This window comes from Choristoneura fumiferana, chromosome Z, assembly GCF_025370935.1.
Source record: "Choristoneura fumiferana chromosome Z, NRCan_CFum_1, whole genome shotgun sequence".
Classification (NCBI taxonomy): Eukaryota; Metazoa; Arthropoda; class Insecta; order Lepidoptera; family Tortricidae; genus Choristoneura; species Choristoneura fumiferana.
In genome coordinates, this window is record NC_133472.1 from 33,549,639 (window position 1) to 33,566,472 (window position 16,834).

Here is a 16,834-nt window from a genome sequence, read left to right on the forward strand (position 1 = left end):
CAAAAAATTTTTATCCTTTATCTTTAAATAAAAATATGTCAAGCTCAACACAAGAGCCGAAGCAACTTCGAGATCCACGTCCACCATGCTTGCCTGTCCGGAATACAATACACTGACGGACGCGCTTTTAAGCGTGTAAGTAAAATGGCATTCAAGCGGTTGAATAGGCTTTTCAAGTTATTTTTTTTATTAAAATAAATGAATAACCGTAGTTTCAATTAAATCAACAGTTAACATCGCAATCATTTACTGAGTCAGAAAGTGATAGTTGGGATCACGACCCTGAAATCACCCTATATTAAATATTAATATTAAATTTGAAAGAACCTGCCATCAGTACATAGTTTGGCGTGAAATCTCCATTTTCCATGTAAGCTTCTTAATACATTGCGATGCGAAAAAAAGTTTTCAATCTCTCATTGATTGTCTGTGGTCGTACGTAAGCGTTGGGACTTCCGTTCGTTTTACTTCCCTTTCATTGTAATTAAACTAAAAACTTAAATTTGTAGACATAAAAAGTGTTACAATTAAATGGCAAAATAATATATATTGAAATAAAGTATTGAAACCATTATGGGTATAAACTTTTAATAATTCGTATTGTGAATGGTGATATCGTTGGTATTGGTATTCCATGTAAACTGTTATGGCGTTTGTCTTTACGATACACTACGCATATTAATATCTGTACCACAATCAAGACAAAAAATCTAATTTCAGATTGTAAATTTTATTTCATATCTCTATAGTGAAGAAAAAATATGTTTTTAACTTAGTAAGAGTTGATAAATGTAGAAGCGTACCTTTTTAGGTTATGTTTCCATCTTTTATAGGTATTTTAGGTGGGTTTAATTCAGAAAGAAGTTCAATTAAGAGTTTTTTTTGAAAAAGTATCCCATAAAGTGATGTCTGAATGAATTTCTCACGGTTTCTAGATATTCAGTCATGGTGGGAAGTGCCCAGTATCGCGTACTTTTGTTCTTTATTCAGGACTGCATTCAATCTTCTGGATTTTGACATCGAAGTGAGTATTACTTGTTTTCTTCGGAGATACTGTTTTTCCATCAGTGAATAAGTAATTAACGTTTCGCTCGTGGTTCAAAGGAACTAGAAGAAGCTCTATTAACAGATGGGACCGAAGAATCGGCCAGTTCCCTCCTGACCGAGCTCATCGTGCGTCTTCTCAATGGGTGTCTTGGAAATAATGACATCTCGGCCTTTAACTATCAGGTAATCAGTCATTTAACATCATGAACAACGTTTTTCCAAAAGCATATGTTGTCATTGTTTATTTGTTGCAGATGTATCTGAGAAGACTATTCAGAAGAAAATGTCAAGAAACAGGCAGATACAACCCATTTAATACTGATATTGATTTTCAGTTTCTTCCCCTTCGCACTAAAGTTGAGATTTTGTATGCTCTATGTGACTTCCGTTTAGATGCTGAGGATGTATTTGATTTGTTTAAGAACCTTGAGGCGGAAAGTCTAAGAGTAGAGCCCCTGGGGTAAGTTGTGAAAATAAATCTGATGAGTGATCTTTGTTTAGTTATATATAATTTTGTTAATGTGTGGTCTGTTTTAGATATGATAACAATGACTCTGCATACTGGTACTTCTATGGTACGAGATTATATCGTGAAGATACAATAAAAAAACATAAAGGAAAGAGCAAGAAAAAGAAAGCAAAGGAGAGCAAGAAGCGTGGCTGGTTCTATGGGGATGACTGGTTGGACGACGAGGAGACAGAGCGAGTGTGGCAAGTGGTATGTTTCACCGAGGAAGATTGGACCCACTTGACAGAGAAATTCAGCCGAGCTACCAGTAAAGTTGAGAAGGAATTGTACAGGTCCCTTTCACAAAACTTTTTGCCTGAAATACCTCGACTTTTCCAAGAAAAAGAACGGCTACAACGTAAAAGGTAAGATCTAGTTTTCTTTTTATATAATCCTTGAATGTTTTAAATGCTTCATATCTAAAAATATGGGTGCTGTCAGGTGTCATCAGTGTGGCCTTAACTTATTCAAAAGCACAGGAAATTGTGACCAGTCTTTAAATGTGTGGCATGTAGTCACAAGGCTTCTGTATAGAATTTGTATGTTTTATTAGTTACTAACTTGTGACTCATCTGTGAAGAATTATTTTATAGCTATCCCACCCCATGGTCACTGTGTGCATTTTAGGGACACAAAATATGGCATGTGTTCCCCAGTCTCACACAATTTCCATATAAAATTGAAGAAACATAGTTACTTTTGCTTTTATAATATTAATAGGACAATCCCGTGTTAAGTGTCACTTACAATGTTATTGAAATTTTGATATGTTGTCTTTTTGGGAACTAGAGATGGGTAAATCTGGATCTGAAGATTCAAAAGAGTCAGATCCTCAAGCGGATCCGAATCCCTTAATGACTCCTTTCAAATCTTATCGACTCCGGAGTTACTAACTCCGACCAAGTCCGGCCGGATCGAGCGGCTTGTGATCGCCGTCCCAATCACTCGCTTCGCTTTCACTCTCGGCTCGGCTCGGATCGGATCTTATTATGTTTGGTGGGGCGCTGAGTGAGCAGGTACCTACGTCGGTACTCGGACGGACTTCTCGCTCGGTTATATTGGAAAGAAATGAGATAGAATTAAAACACAATATTATATGACTGGAGCGGGCGATGCATATTAACACTGTTTTCAAACTTCAAATAGTCAAACAGAAAACTAGTAGGTTCTTAAAGTAGCTCATAGTTCTTTAAAAAATACACAATTTAGAACTTTCAATATTAAAAGGACGAAACGAATCGGTACTTCAGTTCAGTACTTTGACCTTGGTACCTACCGAACCGACCATAGATAAATTAATAATCGCTCGAAAGAATCGGAGTCAATAAAGGAGTCGGATTCAATAAGCAGATTCAGTACCGACACCGGAGCTGGATCTAGTGAGCCAGATCACTTCATGGAGTTGAGATTACCCATGTCTACTGGGAACTGACCCTTTGAACAATGAGTACTTAGTGTAAAATACATTTTTTTTTAATTTATGATGGAATTGTTCTACACTTCCACCGAAAGTAGAAATAGTTACATGTTTTGATTTAATTTTGTAACTAAAGACCCCATACATCCCTGTATTATTATTATTCTTATAATTTTTTCTTTAATTATAATACTTAATAGCTACAGTATAATAGCTTTTAAGTATTTTATTTGTAATTATTTCATTTAGAAAAAATTACTGCCGTTTCTTGTGGCGCATTCTTCTTGGCAATGATGGTTTTTCCGAAAGCACTGGTAGTTTAAAAAAAAATGATTTTAGATTATTTTCTCATAATATTTTTTTCTTTGCAGCTAAATTTCATTTTGCGTTTTTTCACGAATTTTATTTTTACAAGCCTATTTTTTTTCATGAAGCTTATTTTCACATTTGCATTCTTTTTGTGTCATATTTTTCCCCAGTCGCGTTTTTCCCCAATCCCAATTGGTACAAAAACAGTCTCGACGGAGCTCCGCTGCTCCTATCCTGGTTGGTTTTGGCCCTTTGGGCCAATGCAAAACTAACATAACGTAAACCTACCTATGAGCCGTTAAGCCTGGGTTTGTGGTTTAGTATTGGGATACATAACACTCAATGGGAAACAGGAGCTAGGTGATACCAGGTCTCCATCGACACTGTTTCTGTTTCTATTGGGATTGGGGAAAACACGACTGGAAAAAATGCGACTCAGGTAAAACTAAACTCAGGGAATGTGAAAATAAGCTTCATTAAAAAAGCAGACTTGGAAATATTGCCTTCGTGAAAAAAAGCAAAATTAAAATTTGCTACAAAGAAAAAAGGATTATAGGAAAATAATGTAAGAAACCAAAAAAATATTTGTAAAAGTGCCCATTGCGGCGTATTTACTGTTTTTTTTTTTTATTCAATATTCCGATATTTTAATTTGAATTTAAATGTGAATCAGAAACAATTAATTGTTGATTGGGAACTTGCAAAGTACAATGGACTAATGGAGCTCATAATTAGCTTAACCCCTTAATTCTGTTTCATAGTAAATCACAAACACACAGTACAGTTTAAAATGTATCAAATGGTTTCAGTGACAAAGTACCAAGGGGTCATGTATTTACCATAAGCAGAAAATCCACTCCATTGAAAGATAAATTCCATTGAAAGAGATAATATTTTGTAAATTCAATGAAACAAACTTTGACTTACTTTACGAAAAAAATTAAAATCCATTAGTATAAAGCCGGCTCTACTGAGCCAGCCGCCTCGCGAGGCACCCATTTTCAGCGCGATTTTGAGCCCTGTATCAAACAAAATCATGGCTCGCTTTATATTCAGAGACACCCGGCATAATATTCAGAAAATAAACTAGATTTTAATTAAGACAACAATTCATTCTGTGAGTCTGAGGCCTTGTTGTCTAACTTATTCTGTGCCCTTAGTGTAAGTTTTCGGTTACAAAATACGTCTCGATCGCGTTCGCGTTTAAATCTCAATTTGTATAGAAACACGAACATCGCAAACGTTCCGCTAGGGGCGCTGCTCGTGTTTCCATATAAATTGAGATTTTAACGCGAACGCGATCGAGACGTATTTTGCAACCGAAAACTTAATATAGTTAATAGTTTTGACTGCTTTTGTGCTTGTATAGGTATAGGTTGAGAGTAGAAAGAGATGGTTTGGCGTTAGACAATACAGCCTTTGGTTCTAAAATCTATGTCCATAATGACAAAATTTATATTTTCTTTGTTGCTAAACTTGTAAAAATATGTACATCACTCACATTATTTTATACAAAATTTTATGCTTTGAAGTTAATAACTCTGCTACTGCTGTTATGTAGTCAGGTTCAATTTTAATTTCTTTATAGGTAATTTGAAAATATTGCTGCAATGCGAAAGCTTTGTACATTATGTATTTTTCTTTTTCTCTTAATGTGTTTATAGTTCTTGTTTTCTAATTTTTGGTACCAAAACTGAAAGGATTTTTATGGCTTTCAAAGTCACAATGAAAGTTTAGAAAGTGCTTACATTTTAACCTTGGAGAGTTTTTTACGCACAGTATTACACGTGACTGCTGCTACTTATTGTTGTAGGGTCCTTTATGCACCCTATACTTTTGGCCTAATAAGTGTTTATTGGTGTCATGACTCAAAAGGAAAAAAAGAGCCCTTCCTCTGTCTGGTATCTTAACACAAATTTAAAATAATAGATATACACTTTACCCGCCGTTTTGCGCGCGTAAACTCGTTGACATGACAGTAGACCTATAATTTCCGGATTATCCTTTTATTTTCCACATGCAATAATATTGGGTGATGTGCTTGTGCCACTTGAATAAAAGTTCACATGTTTACCTTTACCAGCTGCTTGGCTCGAGTGTACCATCTGTACAGGTCGATTCACAAGAGCTGGCTGGTACGAATCGATCGAATGAGTGAATAAAAGTATCTATGTGTTACCTTATGAATACACTTCATACAAATGTGAAAATTTCTGGTTTCTGTCATTTTGCTAAAAAAATGTCTAATGTTCGTTCAATCCATCGTGCCAAATCTTGTGAATCGACATGTACTAAATAAATTCTGATGGGAGTTCCGAAAAATACTCAATGGTTTTCTTAGCGAATGAGATTTTAGAACTTTACACGCATAACTACATCCCGATCCCGTGAGAATATCGGAATAAAAGAAGGCTATGTGTTATTCTCGAGAGCCACCTTTCTAACACGCCAAAACTTAAAACAGGTTTTAAACACATGATTTCGCAATTTATAGAAATAGTAGGATAACGGCATTACTTAATTGCCAGACGTAATTAGTTTACTTGCTAATTCATTTATAAGTGTCTGCCAAGCGATTTTTTTTGACGACAACACAAGGAAACTAAATAATAACTATGATATCCACTCCTGTTCAAATCTATCTATATACTTACATATATGTACTGCAGTACAAGTGAAAGCACGTCAGCACTTTGTCGCATTAAACAACAATACAAGCTACTAGTGTTTAGCTACTTTACAACTTGACTGCTATTTTTTTATTTCGATGCGTCACATTTCTTTAGGCTCATTACATTAATTAATTATGATTCCCAACAGTCAGTCCATTGGTAGATTTCGTTTCTACATTACATAGTTATGTTTGAATATTTAAGGTTGCTGGAACTAGCACCGCGACGCACCTCCAGTCGAGTGTTACAAAAAATAAAGCAAAAAGAAGAAGAAGGCAAACAAAGCACGCAAGAGAGCAAGGACGACGAGGAAAGCAAGGAAACTCCTGATCTGGCTCGCGAAAATAGGGCCAAGAGGCGAAACTTGTTGAGGTAAGTTAAATTTTTTTATTATTTGTTTTTTTCGTTAACTTGAATTATAAGAAACAGACACTACTTTTTTAGGGTTCCGTAGCCAAAATGGCAAAAACAGAACCCTTATAGTTTCGCTATGTCCCAGTTTGCTGAGAGATAGAGTTTTCGCTCGGGAATTCCCGAGTCGAGAAAATTCGGAAAATCCACGTCAAATCGAGACGGGAAAAATCATTACGAGAACTCGGGAACTCGAGAAATTAATCTGCAAACAAAATTGAATTGAAATAACGGTAGTCAACCGCCAGGCGCCATCAATAATAAATTATATCAATAAGTTATATAATAAATCTGGTGTTGCAGATGTTTATGGGCGGTGGTGATCTCTTACCATCAGGAGACCCACTTGCTTGTTTGCCATCCAGTTGTATAAAAAAAAAAGGTCGGTGTCTGTATACGTTAATTTAAAGAATTTCATGGAACAGTTTTAGAAGAATTGCTGTAAGGTAGTTTAGCTGAAACTATGGTTAACAGTATATTTGTTTTGGTTACTATATAGCCCTCTTGTTCTGAGAGGAGGCCTGTGCCCAGCAGTGGGACGTATATAGGCTGGGATGATGATGATGATGACTATATAGTCTGTGCATACTATTTGGTCCTGTCCTGTCCGCCTGTTTGTCTGTCAGGCCGTATGTCAGAGGTATTTTATTTGGAAAATATGACTGATGTTAGTTAAGTTTTGATGGCACGTATCTTTTGTAAACAGCTAGGCAGTCGAAACAACAACTGGCTGAGATAAATCTAAGTCCACACAGACAAAGTCGCGGGCTCAGCTGGTTATAAATATTGTTGTTGATTCGAAATTGTGTATATTTTCAATTATTTTACATAAATTTTTGAATATTTAGGTTTTTTCTCGAACAACTCGGGAAATTGGTCTTGAGAATTCTTGTAACTCGGGCTTTAACTCGGGAAACAAAATGAGTCGAGAAATCGAAAACCCTACTCAAGAGACTATTCAGTGCTAGAAAGCTGTAACTTTGCACTGATATATGCAGCAACTATGCCAACAAGATGGTAAAAAAAAATGAAAATACTATATTTTAGGGTACCTCCCGTAGTACAGTGAGGGTGATGTTGTTCGTTTAACTCTATAGTGTGGAGTATCATTGAATAGATCTTTTCAAATTATTGACGACTTTTCGATTCAGTGGTCTGTTTGCGAAATATTTTATATTAAAATCGAGCGAACTACGCCCTGAGCCTTTTCATTCTGAGATGAAGCCTGTTCCTAGCTGTGGGACGTATATGGGCTGTGAGATGATGAAGCATCATCATCTCACAGCCATTCGTCATCATTATTCGTCATCAGCAGATATAGTTGTACTCCTCGATCATGTAACTAATGCCATTTGTTATAAAAAGTCAACTACTTACTGAAAAAGCGACACCCGATTTCAAGGATGTACGTTTTTTGGTCAAACGTAAAACGTCAGTTTTTGTATGTGTGCTAATAGTGATGTACATTTCACTGTCAGTCACACAGCTTACTTTGTCGATAAATTTATCCACGAACTAAATTATCGTTTGAGCAGAACTAGACGAACAGTAAAAAATGCATTTGGAATCATGTCTGCTGTATTTCGCATGTTAAGAAAACCTCTACCACCAAAAAAAGCCCAAATGTAGAAGAAAAACTTAAGCAAATGACCTGTTGTATTTAGTAGTGCACAGAATGAATGAAACTTAAGTCATTTTTAGGGTTCCGGAGCCAAAATGGCAAAAACGGAACCCTTGTAGTTTCGCCATGTCTGTCTGTCCGTCTGTCCGCGGCTTTGCTCAGGGACTATCAGTGCTAGAAAGCTGTAATTTTTCACGGATATATATGTAACCGACAAAATGGTACAATAAAAAATTCAATAATTTTTTTTTTTACGGTAAGTAGCTCCCATAGACGTAAAGTGGGGGTGATTTTTTTTTCTCATCCAACCATATAGTGTGGGGTATTTTTGGATCTTTGGTCTTATAGCAGCCTAAGGTATAAAATATACCTTAACTTGAAAGATTCCGTATAAAATACGAAATCCTTAGAAAAATATTACTTGATTTTTTCGTAATGGTTACTGAACCCTATTTTGGGCGTGTTCGACACGCTCTTGGCCGGATTTTAAATATGCGTGATAGTTTGGCAACTTTTTAGACTATTTAGTTTACTGCATGGCTGAATGTGCCTACCTACAAGACATTTATATTTGTATTTGTATGCCCACGGGTGCAGCATAGTGGATGCAAGTTTATGATAAATAATAATAATAATAATGCGGTGCATTTGATGAACCTAGAATAAAACTGACACAACTCAAAATATTCTCATTTAAAACTCAAGTTTATTTTGGAAATATGACTATTTCGAATTGTGACAGTTCATTCTAAACTTGCGAATAGGCGCCAAATGTACCAAAGCCTATTGGTCAATTTCTGTGGCCTGTGGGCTGTTTATACACAAAAGTAATAATAGTAATAATCGGGTACGCTTGGCATTTAGCTCAGTGCACTCTATTGTATCTCCTACCTCTATGGGTTAGCCATCCGCGGTGACGTTAACACCTTGACGTTGAATTTACCATAGACTTTACTGTAATTTTTATTTGTGCAGGCGAAGACTACGTTATCCATTATGAATTTGATGACGTCACGTCAGCAATAAATTAATATTTTTTTTTAATGTTGATAGCATTCATTAAAAACAAAAATACCGAAATTAGTTTCTTAAAATAGTCTATATTTATCAAATAAATTATAAAAACCATACAACAAAAATATGAAGCATGATCAATGGGGGCTATCGCGTATGAATTCGCCACTAGAGGCGCTAGTGTAGCGTGAGGTCTCCGAAATGTCAAATCTCATAGTTTTTGGGTGAGCTATTTTGCAATATCTGAAATTAATTATGGAAAATGTGCGTTCCGGGGCAATGAATGTCTGTGTTTTGAGACAGTTTTGTCTTTCGGAAACCTTTGTCCTCCCTTTTTTCCGAACAAAACGGGGAGATGCAACACTGTGGCATGCTCGATATTTTTATGGTACGGTTTTAAGGTGTATTAAATATGATTTTAATCTAAACTTTGTTTTCACGCCCGTAATAACAAACTTCGAAAGCCATACTTAAACAGTGCGCCATCTAGTGAGACTAAAAACGATAGCCCTCATTCCGCTCCTTGTTTATAATATTAGTAGGATAGCCTCCTGAGTCCTGACATTTTTTAACAAACTTGGCGTTTGAGACCTAGACGTGGTTGACCTGCTTTGTTACTTTGGATATTATTTCAAAATTCTTAGAATTCTTTATTCAATGAACAAATTGTACTTTATAATATAAAGTTCATTCGGCCGTTATCCCTAGTGTTATTTAGTCCTTTATAAAGTACGCGAGGACTTGAGGAGGTTATACACAATATACATGTTAAAAATGTAGGTATACTAATATATCTACAAATGTTTTACATAGCAACTGAATAATCCAAACTGCAGGCATTTTATTAACATGACAAGAAATTTAACTAAATTTATATCTACTCAGCAAAAATGAAAATAAAAGTTAATATAATAATTTCAGATCTAAATCAGATAGTTCCGATTCAGATAGTTCTGAAAGCGAAAGAGAAAAAATGCCACAAAAAGTGGCAAAACCAATGAAGAGTCACGAGAAGCGGTCAAAAAACTCGGCCGCTACGCATAAAGGCGAACCACCTCCGGAGCCGCCCATCAAAACAGGCCGAAAGACAAATAATTCGCTGGCGTCTGCCACAGGACAAATCGTCATACCTGACAACAATGAGCCTGTCAACAGCACCAGGAAGAAGCTCAAGACATCACAAATGTAAATCAGTCATTTTTTTTTAACACTAAGGGGCTGTTTCACCATCCATTGATTAGTGTTAACTGACGGTTAGATGTGATACCGTCTCTATTTGTTTTGTTCGAATAGACGGAGACGGCATCACATTTAACCGTCAGTTAACACTAATCAATGGATGTTAAAACAGCCCCTAACTGTTTGTCAGTATCAGTTTCTGTTGATATTAATTGATCTGTGTGATATTTCAGTTTCACTCAAACGGAAGAGGACATTCAAACGGATATGTATAAGGTTTTGGAACAGTTGACTGCGCATGATGATGCATGGCCATTTATGGACCCGGTAGAAGAAGAATATGCTCCGAATTACTATGCTGTTATAAGACGTCCCATGGATTTACGTAAAATGGAAGAGCGCCTCGACAGTGGTTACTACACAGACTTTTCAATGTTCAAAGCTGACTTTAAACTTATTGTAAACAACTGTCGGTTATACAATGGTCAAGATAATGGTAAATACATGATTTTTTAATACCATGCATAGCTTTATCAAACTAAACAAGTTATTTATTGTTTTAAATATTCTTATTCCGAATTTTCAGAGTACACAATGATGGTGGATAGTCTTCAGGCAGCATTTGACCGTTTGACAGAGAAATATATGCATAGATTGTCATCATCCGATGAAGAAATTGCTGTTGAGTACCAGCTGCCGACTCCTTCTAGGAAACATAAGCTCAAGTCAAGCGAATCTCCGAGCCGAAGTAAAAGAAAGAAGCGGAAATCTCACTCTGATGCAGGTAAACACTTTTTTAAATACCATTGATATTATAAGGTATAATATTTTAAGAATGCTATTTGGAGGTTTCAAAAACACTTATTTTTCTTTTCTTACAGGGGATCCTAAATCCAGTTCATCAGATCAAGCTTTAGACGAAACTAAGCATGGAGATAATGAATCACCTGAACATGAAACCAGCAAGTTAAAAGAATCTCAAAAATCTAAACTGAGCAAAGAGAAGAAAAAACGCAAAGGACATCACAGGCATGGTAAACATTCCAAAAATCACAAAAAAGAGTCCCATAAATCGGAGCACAGTGATAACAAAGTAATTAAAAGCAGACACAGTAAGAAACAGAGACATGGTAAAAATAAAAATGGAAAAAAATCTAAGCAAAAGAAGAAGAAAAGCAAACATCACGAAACTGAACCTGTAGAGTTCTTGAAACGAAGTGACTCTCAAGATTCTTTAGAAAGCTCCAATAGAAGCCGAAGTGCAAGCCCTCTACCTTCAATCCATACACCTACTCCATCGCCTTCTGAGGTCGATCATCAAGAGCCATCCGACCAACTGAACGATCCCGATTTTGTTAAGGATAAATACGATAAAATTAAGGAAAGAAGAAGAAATGCTCCTAAGGATGCTTGGGAATCACTTTTTGATTACAACCAAAAGACATGTGATAAACAGAAACAAAACCTTCACATACCTGAGAAAGAAAAAAATCAGAAGTTAAGAGAAACAATCGAAAAGCTTAAGGCTAAAAATGAAAAATACAAAGAAAGCTCTCTGTTTAACAGTTTATTTTCAATTTCAAATAATAGTAACAACGCCGACAAGATAGCTACAAGTAAAGACCGCGACGAGATTGAGATTTCTGACGAAGATTATAGTGATAATCTTAAAAATAAAGGAGGAACCAAAAAAGGGCACAAAAAAAATACAGCCAGAAACGAGTCCGCTTCCGAAGCCTTGGAACAAGCTGTTAAAGACATTAGCAAGTGGCTTGATGATGCGCCAAAAAGATCTGTGCATAGCTCTCCTTGTGATAGTCCTGCGCAAACTATTTCCACTGAAGAGCATGACAACAGTCGACAAGACGATGACTTTGTTCAAGGAGAGAAAACTACGATTACCAGAAAAGATCTGTCACGCAAACGACCTTCATCACGAGAACCTAAATTAATCAAAAGAAGAGAAATTCAAAGAACGATTGACAGATTACAGCCAGGAAAAAGCAAGGGGAATTTGATCACTAATATGGCGAGTAAGAGCGTTGAAAAGGTGGAAGAAATCACGCCACTTGGTCCAAGCAAAGCTCGAGATAGTATCAAAAATGATGAGTCCAGTCCCAAGCTAAGTCTTGGTTCTGTTTTGCCTACTGTAGAATTTTCTCTTGGCAAAGATCATAATTTCGGCAACAGCGAAGACCACAAATCTGAAGACGAAAAAATTACTTCTAATTCGTCTGGTAATGATAAAGACAGCAGACAAGAAGAAGTGCTTCCCGCAGCTAAGTCTGATGAAAACACTGTTCAAATTGATAAAAAGGATGCTGTTGTTGAAACAGAACCGCCAGTCACACCAAAACCAAGCCAAGAAAAAGCTACCCCGAATCTCAGTGCTTGGTTTAAAGCATTCGGCGCTCCGAAAAATACAAACACTACCACTGCTCCAGTTAAGAAGAAAGTGGAGGAAAGTGAATGTGAGGAGAAACCTGTGGAGAGCACAAATAGTGAGAGTAAAGTCACTAGTCCCAGAAACACGAACAAATACGATTCTCCTATCGAACCAGATACTCCTAACCCAGATGGTGGGGATAGTCCAATCCCTAATGTAAGTGCAACGCCAAGGCAACGAAGAACAAGTACAGGTAGCTCTGTGTCTGAGAGGTCTTCTTTCAGTCAAGACCTTGACTCACCAAGACATCAAATGTCTCATAACTCGCCTTTGCTTAGATCACCAGCGTCTCCACGTACGGATGATTTCCAGAAGATAACTTATCCTATTATTAATGGTACAGTGAGAGCTGGGTTCTATCAGGACACTACATCTATTAAAAGTAGCCCAGAAAAGAGTTGTAGTCCACGAGAAGCTCCACAATCGCCTTATTCTCCGTACTCGCAACACGTATACGCTTCAAACAGTGTGCTGGGTTCATCTACTCCTAACTATTTTCTTGATCACAACAAGAGTCCGCTTCCGACATATACTCAAAATCCACCACCTTATTACGACACGTCTAAAGCTCCCGTAGTAAGTAAACCAGCTCGTATTCATGACGATTACACGGCTTTGGGCCCAGACAGTTTCCAGCAAAACCCGTACAGCGGACCGTTTTCGCCGTCGCAATCACCATATCCACCAAACCAGCCAGCTAAATATTCTCAAGCGAAATTGTCGCCGCAACCTTCTGGATCCCATTTAGTTGCTCCAGTTAATACAACACCATCTTTGTCGGAGCAAAAAGCTTCACTCTTTCCGGTCAAGAAACGAATGTATAATGAACCAGAGATTTCTTCAGTATTAGTCAAGAATGTAACGGAAGGAAAAGATATTCCAACATCCATCAAAGGTGATTACCAAAAGAAACTTTCGACTACACTGCCTTCAACATCAGTCGATAAAATAGCAGCAGCTCTTAGTGAAAAATCTGAATTGGCCAGCCAAAACAGCTTGCGAGACAAAAATACGATTGACTATGTAGAACGACATGCAGTAGAAAATAGGGATACTGTTGCTTTTACTAATAATGATAACCTTCACAATAATAAGAAAGGTATTGTGAATGCCGAATTGAACAAATCAATTGCTATGGTTACTAAGGAAAACATAGATATGGTAAATATGGGCTATAACATGCACCCAGAGGACAAGAAAACTGTTTCTGAACCAATTGAAGTCGATTTTACGAGCAAAGACTTATCTAAATCTGCTGTCAACGTCCAGCCTAAGGGGTATGAAGTGGATGCTATTGCCAGAAACCTGGGCTTAAACCAACAATTTCAAAAATCTCAACTGTCTAAAACAAATGTTGCTTCCAGTAATATTATTCCTGCGCATTCTCATAATGAAATGAATATTAACCAGAATATAGCTCACTCGCATCATAATCAATACGATGGACTTTCCAACCAGCCTGTCAGTAACTTCTCACTGAATGACATTGAGCTAGCTAATAAAAAACTTTACGCGTGCAATAACGCGCCCTCTACCGCTGCTGCGATTGACTATGGCAATTGGAAACTTGCTAATCAAATACGGAAGCAAGAAGTGCTACCGTCTGATTACTCGACAAATTATAATGCTAATAATTCGGATAAAGTTAAAAACACCTTAAATGCGCCTAACTCCAACGCAGTCAACTACAACAAAAACGTGCAACCTCAGCAATATCATAACTATAATGTACCGAGAACTAATCTCCAAAGAAATCAAGATTTGCACCAGAATCTCCCATCCGAGTTGAGAATACCAAACCCTCGTGGTCTTCTCAAGAATGATCACGTTAATATATCATCGACGATAAATGACAGTGACCTGATTTCCAAAAACGAGTCTATACCTAAAGCGCAAAAAGCAGATAAACCTGTACAGAATCAACCAATAATTAGTTCAATGTCATACAAAACTCCTTATAATACTCACTCTTCACTTCCTCTTGATAGTTTGAGAAATTTACCAAACATACCTCAGATGCTTGAACGGTATACTAATGATGAACGGTATTTGTCTAGTTTTACAGCTGGCAACTCATCGCTATATCACGAAAAGACATTTCAAATGGCTCAAATGTTTAACAAAAGTATACCTTCAGATTCACAACCAGTAAGCACGTCTGTGAGTATATTCTCGCAACCTTCAATCGCAATGAGCAAAGATACTAGTATCTACAAGACTGCCAGCAGCACTTCTACTGCACCTGTTGACTCGAAGAGTAGGGCTAAACGAAAACGAACATCTGAGACAAAACAAGCTCAAATCATAGGAAATCAAAACTACCACACTCCTTGTGCTTCTGATGTTCTATCCTCAGTGAAAAATAGCATGGTTCCTGGAAGCGCATTTAATTTTGGAGCTACGCCTAACATGGCCCTAGGTGGAGGTCTCTATGGAGATGGCACTGGCTTTTCGATCGAAGAATTTCGAAACAGCACTAACCACATTATGGCTGCAAACTATATGGCCGCAGTGGCTCATCAACAGAGGAATAATGCAGAATCAAGTGCTGAGAAATTAGTGAAACCTGCTCATCAGAATTCGACCCATAATAGTGGATCTTTTCCATTTATCGGGCACGGGCAAGTTCGGGGCGGGTACCCATTTGTCGGAACGGAGGGGTCGGCGCCGCTGTACCAGCAGTACTTCCAACGGCACCAGGAGGAGCTACTGCGGCAGTCCGGCGTGTCGCAGATGATGGGCCTGTACCCGGCCGGGTACGCGCCCGCCGCCGCCGCCGCGCTAGCCGCACGGCAACCCTACGACGCCATTAACCGCCCGTCCTGGCTTTAAACGACATGCGCCTTCTACGTGCACCGACACTCCTCTCATCGCTCTAATACCTACAAAACTTAACTATGTACCTACCGTACTGTACATCGTTCATAATACTTATTATTATAAATGTGACAATTGTTATATAGGCATAGTATTGATTAGTTAATTTATGTTGTTTGTAGTTTCAGAATAGCATTTTGTGAAAATAATTTATTAATCATTCATATTATTTATAATAAGCAGATGCAATGTAGAATGTATGTCTTCACATATTTGTTTAATGTATTATTACTTAGTGTCATATTATTGATCGTTCAACAAACAGGTAATAATAATTCAGGTATACAGTTACAGGTTATTGATGTATTAACGACCTGCTATAGTGAATGTTAACTTTAAGGATATAACTTTTTATTATACCGTAATATTTGTCCACTTAGTCATACAAATGGCAACACCCTTACTTAATTGACCACTTGTGGACCTTAATCGCAACGTGACAAAGTGCATAAATCGTCTGATAAGTGTGTAAATCTTACAAATGAACAAATACATTGAAGTCTACAATTTACCAACATAAATGTTAGTGAAATAGTTTTTTTTGTAAGCATATTTATTTAAATAGTTTATTCTTTTTATACTTTGACCAAGTGCAGAGTACTCTTCCTTTGTTGAGATAACCCTCGCTTATTGAGATTTGCATATAATATAGTATGATTATATCTTTTAGTATAGTTCGTGTATCTTATATTGACATAATGCGACGCCTTTAAGCTATTAGCTTTAATTTACTGAACATTAAGGTCACATCAAAATACTTGTTATTATAATAATTTAAAATTTTATGTTATGCTACTTTGTAGGTTGTTGTGTAAATATTTCGCTATATTCTTTTGTTTACTACGTATTACTGTTTTAATAGCATTTTACTTTATACATCAAATTTCGTTAGCTAAGGTTAAATTTTAATTTAATAATAAACGGACATAGTATTAAGTAAGTAACTCATAATAGTAATTTAAATAAGATATGTATTAAAAATCTCGTGTAAAAATGAAATAAATCTTTTTCAAAAATACTTTTGTTTGTTTAGTTTATAGGTCTCGTGTATTATTTCGTTAACGATATCAAAAAGAGTTTCGAGTTCACGATAGACCTTGCATTTTACTATGTATTGTATACCTAAAAAAATAATGTGCGAGGGATGCGTTTTCATTATCCTCTCTCTCTCTCTCTCTTCAAGTGCCTCTCCAACTAGTGAAGGTAGGCAGTCGGCTCCGCATATCTGATTCGGTCTTTTGCCAGGCTAAAAAGCTCCGCGGTGCTCTTAACTCCCGTCCATTCCCGGATATTGCGTAGCCACGATTTCTTCCTACGACCCACTGCTCTTTTG

At 36.9% G+C, this 16,834-nt stretch overlaps 1 protein-coding gene across 1 annotated transcript; it reads left to right on the top strand.

Moving 5' to 3' along the window:
- Window positions 1-451: 451 nt before the first annotated feature.
- Window positions 452-16,468, top strand: LOC141435145 (uncharacterized). Its single transcript, XM_074097732.1, has 10 exons — window positions 452-842; window positions 936-1,024; window positions 1,105-1,230; window positions 1,302-1,507; window positions 1,585-1,920; window positions 6,158-6,325; window positions 9,921-10,184; window positions 10,412-10,674; window positions 10,765-10,962; window positions 11,060-16,468. The coding sequence occupies exons 1-10, from the start codon at window positions 815-817 to the stop codon at window positions 15,454-15,456; spliced, it is 6,075 nt and encodes a 2,024-aa protein (XP_073953833.1). The 5' UTR covers window positions 452-814; the 3' UTR covers window positions 15,457-16,468.
- Window positions 16,469-16,834: the final 366 nt, after the last annotated feature.

What these genes read in the sequence shown, in the direction of transcription:
- LOC141435145 (XM_074097732.1), top strand. Translation starts at nt 815, where the DNA reads ATGTTTCCATCTTTTATAGGTATTTTAG. An exon ending in AAGAGGCGAAACTTGTTGAG is followed by an intron (nt 6,326 to 9,920) that starts GTAAGTTAAATT and finishes TAATAATTTCAG; the next exon opens with ATCTAAATCAGATAGTTCCG. An exon ending in ATACAATGGTCAAGATAATG is followed by an intron (nt 10,675 to 10,764) that starts GTAAATACATGA and finishes CCGAATTTTCAG; the next exon opens with AGTACACAATGATGGTGGAT.